We start from the raw sequence: 10,350 nt of genomic DNA, 5'->3' as shown, positions 1-10,350 counted from the left end.
TTCAAAACAAAGAAATTACTAGAGACAAAGAGGGACATTACATAATGATAAAAGGATCAAATCCCCAAGACACATAAGTATCTTAAATGTGTACACACCAAACAAACAGAGCCTTAAAATATATGAAGCACAGACTGATAAATCAGAAAAGAGAAAGAGACAAATCCACATTTATAGCTGGGGACTTCAACACCCCTCTCAGCAACTGATAAAACTACTAAACAGAAAATAATCAAGGATATTGAACAGCTGAACAACACAAGCAACAGGATCTAATATACATTATTTTAACACACCACCTAACAACAGCATAGAAGATCACATAGTCTTTTCAAGCATCCATACATAGCACATTCACCAAAATAGGCCATATCCTGGGCCCTAATACAAATCCCAACAAATGTAAAATAATTGAAATCACAGAGTTTGTTCCCTGACCATAATAAAATCAAACTAAAAGACAACAGAAATATCTTTGAAAACAGGCAGAAATTAAACAATACATTTCTAAATAATTCATGGGTCAAAGAGGAAATATTAAAGAAAAAAATTTATATTCATAGAACTGAATGAAAATAAAAATACAATATACCAAAATAGGTGGGATGCACCTAAAGCAGTGCTGAGAGAGAAATATATAGCACTATATACTTATGTTACAAAAGAAAAGGACTCAAATCAATAATCTAAGCTCCTATCTCGATTAGTAGATAGAAGAACAAAATGAATCCAAAGCAAGCAGAAGGAAGGAAATAAAAAGGTACAAGCAGAGATCGATGAAATTGAAACAGGAGAATAAAGAAAATCAATGAAACATAAAAGCTAGTCTTTCAAAAAAATCAATAAAATTGATAAACCACTTGTAAGACTGACAAAGATAAAAAGAGAGTATATACAAATTACTAATATCAGGAACAAAATATAGGGTATCACTAGATTCTTCAATCATTAAAAAGATAATAAGGGAATACTATGAACAACTTTATACTCATAAATGTAATAAGAAAGAAGAAATGGACAAATTCCTTGAAAACCATGAACTACTAAAACTCAGTCAAAATGAAATAGACCATCTGAATAGCCCTACTGTCATCAAATAAATTGAATTCATAAATTTAAAAAGCCCTGGGAAAAAAAATCTCCAGGCTAGGATGCTTTCACCGGAGAATTCTACAAAGCATGTGAAGAAAAATTAACACCAATTTTAAATAATCTCTTCCAGAAAAAAGAAGATGAGAGAGCTCTCAATTCATTTTATGAGTCCAGGATTACCCTGAAACCGAAATCAAAATACAAATAAAACTGCTATCCAATAACTCATTTAGATGCAAAAACATGCTCAACAAAATATTAGCATATCCAATCCAGCATTGTATAAAAAGAATTATACATCATGACCAAGTGGTATTTGTTCCAGGTATGCAACCCTGGTTCAAAACTGGAAAACCAACCAATGTAATCTACTATACAAACAGGCTGGAGAAGAAACATTGTGTGACCATATCAATTGAAACAGATACATGCAAGCTCATTCTAAAATTTATATGAAAGGTCACAGGACCTAGAATAGATAAATCATTCTTGAAAGAGAAAAATAAGGTGGAAGAAATTACTCTACCTTAAAGATTAACGTTAAAGATTATAACTACAGTAATCAAGACAGTATAGTATTAATGGAGGGACAAACACATAAGTCAATGGAACAGAAGAAAGAAGCCAGAAATCAATCCACACAAATATGTGCAACTAATTTTTGACAAGATGCAAATGAGTTACTGATTACCTTTTAAGCAAATTATGCCAGAGAAACTGGATATCTATAGGCAAAAAAAAAAAAATTAAAATCAACTTAAGCTTCATACCTTATACACAAATTAACTTAAAATAGACCACAGAAAACTGAAAATTAAAACATAAAACTATAAAAACTTTTAGGAAAAAAAATCACAAGAGAAAATCCTCAGGATCTAGGCTAGGCAAAGAGTTCTTAAACTGAATACCAAAGCACAAGCCATAAAATGAAAAATTAATAAATTTGACCCCAAATTTAAAAACTTTTACTCTGCATAAGACCCTGTGGAGAAAATGAAAAGAAAAGCTACAGAGTGGGAAAGAATCTTCACAAAATACAAAGGACTAATATCTAGAATATATAAAGAACTCTCAAAACTCAGCAGTTAAAAACCTAAACAACCCAGTTAGAAAATGGGCAAAAGACATGAACAGATAACTCACAAAAGAGTATATAAAATGGCAAATAAGTACATGAAAACATCTTCAACATCATTAGCCATTAGAGAAATGAGTGATGAGATACATTAGCACACCTATCAGAATGGATAAAATACGAAATAGTGATGACAGTAAATACTGGCAAAGATGGAAGAAACTGGGTTATTCATAAATTTCTGGTGGAAAAGAGTATGGTAGTTTCTTACAAAACTAAACATGCACTTATATGTCCAGCACTCTTGGGCACTTATCTCAGAGAGATGAAAATTTATGTCCACAATAAAAACCTGTATATAGATGTTCATGGCACATTTATTTGTAAGAGCCAAAAACTAGAAATGACTCAGATGCCCTTCAACAGTTAAGTGGTTAAACAAACTGTAGTACATCTGTACCATGACATACTATACAACAGTAAAAAGAATCAAGCTATCCATATGCAGGAGAGTCACGCTGACTGAAAAAAAAAAAAAAGCCTAAAAAAATTGCATACTGCATTATTCCATTTATATAACATTCTTGAAATGACGAAATTATAGTGATGGAAAAACAAATTACTGATTTCTAGGGATTAGAAAAAGAAGGAGGGAGAGAGGTTTCTGTGGCTATAAAAGGGTAGCACAAGGGATTACTATAATGGAACTTCTATATCTTTTTTATGCTTTATCGAAATATAATAGACAGTTGCTCGTATTTACACTGTACAATTCAATGAGTTTTTTTCAATTATAGTTGGCATATAATAATATATTAGTTTCGGTTGTACAGCAAAGTAATTAGAGATCTATATAACTCATAGTGATCACTCCACTAAATCTAGTACACCTCTTCCCCCTTACATATTTATTACATTATTGACTATTTGCCTTAATGCTACACTTTATATCTCCATGTCTATTTTGTAACTATCCATTTGTACTTCTTAATCCCTTTGCTCCTTTCTGTCATCCCCCTCAACCCCTCCCATCTAGTAGCCCTCAAAATATTCTTTGTATCTATTGTTCTTTAGATCCATATATATGTGAAATCATGTGATATTTGTCTTTTTCTGACATTTCATTCAGCAAAATACCCTCTAGGTCCACCAAGAAACTATCTCTTTCCATCCCCTTTTAGTCTGTGTGTCTTTTAATCTGAAGTTAGTCTCTTGTAGGCAGCATATGTAGGGGTCTTATTTTCTTAACATTCAGCCACTCTATCTTTTGGTTGGAGCACTTCATTCTTTTGCATTTGACGTACTTCTTGATAGGAATGTAGTTATTACCATTCTTTATTCTTGTTTTTGATACATGTTTTTTCTTCTTGAAGAAGTCCAACATTTCCTGTAATACTGGCTTAGTGTCAATAAATTCCTTTAGCTTATTTTTGTCTGGGAAGCTCTTTATCTGTCATTCGACTCTAAATGATAGCTTTGCTGGATAAAGTATTCTTGGTTGTAGATCTTGGGTTTTCATCACTTTGAATATTTGTGCCAAGCCCTTCTGTCCCGCATAGTTTCTTTTGAGAAATCAGCTGCCAGTCTTATGGGTGCTCCCTTATAGGTAACTAACTGCTTTTCTCTTGCTGCTTTTAGGAGTCTCTCTTTTCTCTTTTTGCTTTTAGGAGACTCTCTTTGTATTTAACTTTTGACATTTTAATTATGATTTGTCTTGGTGTGGTCCTCTTTGGGTTTTTGCTCTTCAACTTCTTGTTTTCCTTCCAGTACCCCTATGACATGGATATTTTTACACTTAAGTGTGTCCCATAGGCTCCTTAAATTATTATTATAGTCTTGGCTTCTTTTTTCTTGCCATTCTGATTTGAGTGTCCTTGGCTTCCCCATCCTCTATATTGGTGGCTCGATCCTCTTCTTCCTCCACTTTGTTGATTCCTTCTAATATACTCTTCATCTCAGATAATGTGTTCTTCATTTCTGACTGGTTCTCTTTTATCATTTTCATTTCCATTTTTGTTTTTTATCTCTTAGTTGAAGTTCTCACTGAGTTCATCTACACTTCCCCTAAGTTCATTGAGCATCTTTATAACCAGTGTTTTGAACTCTGCATCTGTTAGATTGCTTGACTCCATTATTCCTGGATCTCTGTTCTGTTCTCTCATATGGGTTCTGCTTGTCTTCCCATTTTGGCTGCCTTTCTGTGTCTGTTTCTATGTACTAAGCAAAGCTCCTAAGTCTCTCAGTCTTATTAGTGTGGATTTCTGTAGTAGGTGTCCAGTGGCACAGTACTGAGAGGGGTTCAGCTGCAGGCCATGTTTAGCTACAACCTGTGACCCTCCAGGGCCATGTGTTAAGAGTCAGCAAGCAATCCACAGATGCTGTGCTTACTGTTGCCTCAGGATGCCATGTCAGAAACCGAGGTCAGCTGTCACCAGTGTGAGTCTTGGAGTTGGCTCAGCAAGGAACACTGGACTCACTGAGGATATAACTGGATGTGGCTTGGGTAGGGCCATGAGTTGGGGGAGGCAGACCTTCAGGGAGTCCTCTGGACAGAGTGACCTCTGTTATCCAGTTCGATGACATGTCAGCTATGGTGGCACTGAGTCTGCACACTAGGAGGGAGGAGGGCTCAGCATAGGAACAATGGATACTACCAGCACTTCTGCCTGGGAGAAAGCCTCACCTCCAGCCCTCACTCCAACAACTCAGTGTACCCCTGTAAACCCTTGGTGCCTCCCACACTCCCCCAGAAGCCGACCAGGTGCTGGTGCTCAGAGGGAGCAGGTCTGTCACCACTAAAGTCCAGTCGCAGACATGGCCCCTTTATGAGGCACCTGCGGCTGCCAGCTGCTGCTGGCACAGGTTCTGTCCCACTCAGCTGCTCGGAACCAGGCAGCCTCCTGTCTTCACCCTGTCCTACCTTCTGTCATTGCACGGTGATTTCTTATTTCTCTCCCTAGTTGTAGTGGTTCTGTTCATCTAGATCCCAGGTGACTTTGCTTGCTGTTTGATCCGTGTTTCTGTCACCACTCTGACTTGGTCACAAGAGAGATGAACAAAGCCTCTATCATCTACGCCATTTTTTTTCCTCCACAACTTCTATATTTTTATTGTGTTGGTGGTCACTATAAAATTATATAAAACTAAATTCACAAAAAAAATGAATGCATGTAAATCTGGTGAAACTTGAATAATGTCAATAGATTTTATCAATGTCAGTTTCCTGATTGCAATATTTCAGTATAGTTATGCAAAATGTTACCTTTGTTGGGAAGTGGGTAAAGAGTACATATGAATCTACAATGATCTCAAAATAAACAAGTTTTTATAAAATCAGTGAAATTTGATAAGTGGATGTGATCTTTGGGCTACCATCAACAGAGAAAGAAACTATAAGATGAAAAAAAGGAAGAAAATTTGGTGGAGTAATAAGTTTGGTTTGGGTATATTTTTCCTTAAGTGTCCATAATAGCACTCTTCATTTATCTCTCATATTTAGACATTTCACCTTCCTAAATATGCACTCTAAAGATTTCAATGTGTGTCAGCATCTTTGAACCATATTGTTTCATATAGCAATGTATACATGTATCAAATCAACACATTATACACCTTAAACTTACCCAATATTAGTGTTATCTATTATATCTCAATTTTTAAAAGGACCATATTGTTAGAATTTGAGTTTAAGAAAATTTATTTTTTTGCAGCAAAATGGTTTATGCAAAAAAAAAGTAATAATGAACTTCTAACACAGTATTCATTTTTAGGCTGTAAATATAGTTGGAGTTGGAATGTTTGGAGGAACTGGCACAGTAACCACACCAGCAAGTGTACCAGCAGTAGTACCAATGCTACATGAAGTTCAAAACAAAGTTCCTGCCAAACTGGCATCATCATGCATTGCTATTCAATGGGAGGAACCAAATTGCCATGGCTCTCCAATCACCGGATATAACATTCAATATGGAGACAGAAAAATTCTGACTGTTGATAGAGTAACAGAGTGTCTTCTGAAAAATCTACACCCTGATACCATATACAAGTAAGTCGCTCATATCTTAATTTGGGTAAATGTAAAGCTTTGAGAATTTTGAGCAAATCTACATTTGTATGTTTTATATAGCCTACATAATATTTCCTTTGAAAGAGTCTTACTGCTTTAGAAAACTTTGGCATTACTAAGAGCTAGCTTCTCGTCATCCAGAATTACCTATAGTGATTAAGCAAATTCAAGATTTTTGTCTCAAAAATTTGTCTTTAATAATTAGTATAACATCATGATCAATATCCTACATAGGCTTACTAAGGGATTAGCTTAAATGTAGAAATTTATTTTCTTTTCTAAATATAAATTAATATAGTTTAATTTTTTTCTTCTCACCACTAGAATCAGAATTCAAGCTATCAATCATTATGGACTAAGCCCTTTTAGCCAATCAATAAGAACCAAAACCAAGCCACTACCACCTGAGCCTCCACGTCTTGACTGTGTAGTCTTTGGACACCAAAGCCTGAAACTGAAGTGGGGTAACTCTTCAAGCAAAGGGTCACTTTCCAGCGTTATAAGCTATAATCTGTTAATGGGAGCCCGATCTGGCAGGTAAACTATTTTTACTATTTAACATGTATTATAATAAAAATGTTTTAAAATTTCCTATCTTTCAAGTGGTTTCAATGAACTAATAGATGTGAAAGCATCCCATGATCACGATAGATACACTTTCTTCAGTTCCTACTGATAATTTAGCTCTCTGTTTTGCCTCTTCCAAAATACTTTATACAACACACATTAATACCAGGGTATAGAAATTATCAAAGAAATATGAAAGCCAGCTCCTTGCCATTATAATATTTACACTGATTTTTTTCTTTTGTGTTTTATCTATCTGGCTTCATGTTACTTTAGGCCTTGTTCAGGTTTTAAAAACTAGTTTTAAGTCAGTTATATAGTTATTTGTATGTGTACGACTATTAATTAATAATATTGCTTCTCCCATCTCGATTCCCATTCCTAGATTTTCTATCATTTACCATGGACCTTGTCAGATTCACAAAGTGCAAAGATTGAGTGAATATACTCAATACAAATTTAAAATCCAGGCATGTAATGAAGCTGGTGACGGACCACTGTCTAGTATCTATACTTTCACTACAACCAAAACCCCACCGGCCACACTTAAAGGTAAGTGTTATAAGCTGTGATAATAAAGGTTGCATTAATTTGAGTTCCAATAACTCATATATAAAACTCCACGGTAGAATTTATTTTAAATATCTTAAATAGTCAACAATATGATACCAAAAGAAACCAGTACTCAATTATGGATTCAAAAGGCAATGCAGAATTAATGAGACTCCTGGAATCATAATATTTTTTAAAAAATATATCTTTGGGATCAACTAAACCAGCCAATCACTCTATCACCACTGCCATTATTTTAAGAGGAAGAAGTCCCCCAAATGGTAAGAAATTTAGCTAAAGGACACTATAAGTCAGTAGCAGAACCAAGATTGAAACTATAGGCTCTTTATTCTCATTGTGGTTCTCCTTCCACTTTATCATGATATACATTCCTTGTATTATCTTATATTTTTTTCAAATGGATTAATACATAAAACTCATCAACTGATAGGTGTGATTATACTGATTAAAACTGAAAAAAATAAGATTATGTAAATAGTATTTGGTACATATTTAGTACAAATTTGTAGTTTCATATTTGTTAACTAGTACATATTTGGTAACTTTTGAAACTGAATTTTCTCTCCTTATTTAAAAAAATAAACTGCTGTTTATAATATATAACAAGGCAAATTTACAGTCATGAAAGCTCAAGTTTTGAGGATTTTTTCTTTCCAGTTATAAAATTCAGTGTTCTAATCTATCTACACAAGTCCAATCACTATTTTGAAATAATTTGTTTTCAGTGTAAAACATATTGGAATTTAACATGACAGACCACAATAATGCCTTGCTCTCTTTTTATGTATTTAAGCCCCATTTTCCTGAAATGTAGAGAGATTAATAACATGAAATAAAGATCCTGGCCTACTTTATTTACACAGGTGCTAAAATCCTAAAATTAAATTATTGATGAATGTAAAAATGCTTCCAAATATATGATGCATCATATAAATACAATGCAAGAGATTATACTGGCAGGGATTAAACAATACTAATAAAAGCTATAATAAAATCTTCCTAGAAAAACAAAAATGCATTATCAATTGATAATTTTAAGTTCTTAAAGTTTTAATTACAATCATTAAGATGCCTCAGGGTATAACAAAAGACTTTACAGGAAGAACTATAACTATATATTTCTTAGATTAAGCCTACGTGGACTGCCTTTTAATGACCATGGAAAATTATGAGAGACTTCAATGTATTCAAGATCATCTAGGAAAAATAGAACCCTCTAAACTGAAATTCTCTTTTTCTAGCACCTAAATTACATCAGTTGAATAGCAGTGTTTGTGAGGTCAAATGGGAGTCTTTGGAGCCAATAAAAGGAGATCCCATTGTTTACAATCTTCAACTCATCAGTGAAAAAGGAACTGATATGGTAAATTTTTGCAAATTTATTCTTTAAAATATTATAGTTTTATATCCTGCTGGAGACTGAGGTCTTGTCAAAGAGTAAGATATTATTTCAGGATGTTTAAAGTAACTAAATCTTATCCAAAAATCCTATCTGGTCCCTAAAGTTTTATGTATGTAATATTTATTTGGGGACAATTAGCTTATTCATTTAACTCATTACTATTGAATGATTTTGTATTTCTAGGTTCCACTGACCACATGCACAACTCATTCCAAACCTAATACAATTAAAGTTTAACAATTGTAAGTCTACTATTTTCCACACTGAACAAAATTACCTAAGCAGTGCTGGGTCTTCTCAGGACATTAGAGACTATAAGAGTAAACTTGTGTTTTTTGTGTGAACATATTCATGAAATGAATTAATTAATTCATATTTTTTCTGTTGTCAAAAACCATACCATGGTATTTTATTTAGTAATAAAATATTTTCTTTTTGACTCTTTTTCCTTTAGATTTACAAAGGACCAGATACCTCATTCTCCTTTTCCAACTTTCTCTCAAATTCACATTATCGCTTCAAGGTCTGCGCTGGACGCCAATACCAGAATTCTGCTGGGTTACAAGAGATCTGGGGACGATATAGCCCCAGGGCTTTTTTCTCAACCTATAAGCATCAGCCAGGGACTGGCAAAAGCGGTACAGGAAAGGGGGGAAGCCACCCTACTGAAGATAAACGTGAAAAGCTCAGGATAGAGATGAGCGATGATACATTTATTCTAATCCTCATGATAGGATTTGCGCTAGTTGCCATTCTTTGTGCTGTCACAATTCAATACTTCCTAATCAACTAATCTATTTTTATGCATTTTCACCTTTTTAGGAAGTTCTAAAACAAATTATATCAAATATAGAAATTGCTAAATACATCTCAGTTTTTACTTAAAAGTGAACCTAAATTTAGTAGAAAGCCTTACAAACATTTACCTGACAGCGAAAGAACTACTTTACATTCAAGAAATTCACTGTGACAGTAGAAGAGATTTTTTTTTTTGAAAATAGATCTATTTTAAATTTGTGAACTTTAGAAACAAAACACTTCCACTATTATATAAAACTATCTAAAACCTCTCAGGAAAACTATTCCCTGCCTTAAATTTTCAAGTGATTATTTTTGAAAATTTTTAAAAATTTTGAGAGGTAACAGCATTTTGGAATTTTACTTAGAACAAAGTGAGAAAAATCAATTCTACATGTCAACTTAACATTTATATGAAATAATAAAAGGCATCTACCAACCTTCTGTACTGTGATTTTTTTTTTCAAAGTAGCATATTCAGCCGTTTGGCTTGTGTCCTGATTACTTTGATAGTGGGGCAATAGTAATTTACAGCACTTTGGAAGTAGAAGTAGGGAAGAGGGGAGCAATTTTATACCATTATAAACTCTAAAATACATCCAGTTTGGTTATCTTCTAATCAGAAAGATTAAACATTATACATACAATGACTCACTTTTACATACCACATTAAAATGACTTCTTATCAAAACTGTTGGGTTCACATCCATTTCTAGTTACAAATGAAATGTCTCTTTATTCCCACAATCCATCCTCCAGGAACTCTTTCATCAATAT

At 33.8% G+C, this 10,350-nt stretch overlaps 1 protein-coding gene across 1 annotated transcript in view; it reads left to right on the top strand.

Moving 5' to 3' along the window:
* LOC102883927 (fibronectin type III domain containing protein 3C1-like) overlaps positions 1–9,568 on the top strand; it is a 42,493-nt gene extending 32,925 nt beyond the window's left edge. The window contains 5 exon segments of the mRNA XM_025049771.1: positions 5,938–6,212; positions 6,558–6,770; positions 7,186–7,352; positions 8,615–8,736; positions 9,230–9,568. Of these exon segments, the coding sequence (XP_024905539.1) occupies positions 5,938–6,212; positions 6,558–6,770; positions 7,186–7,352; positions 8,615–8,736; positions 9,230–9,568 (1,116 nt within the window).
* The last annotated feature ends 782 nt before the right edge of the window (positions 9,569–10,350 follow it).

The sequence above is a fragment of the Pteropus alecto genome, unplaced genomic scaffold, assembly GCF_000325575.1.
Source record: "Pteropus alecto unplaced genomic scaffold, ASM32557v1 scaffold126, whole genome shotgun sequence".
NCBI lineage: Eukaryota > Metazoa > Chordata > Mammalia > Chiroptera > Pteropodidae > Pteropus > Pteropus alecto.
The sequence above is the reverse complement of the archived record's forward strand: the minus strand, read 5'-3'. Positions and strand labels throughout refer to the sequence as shown.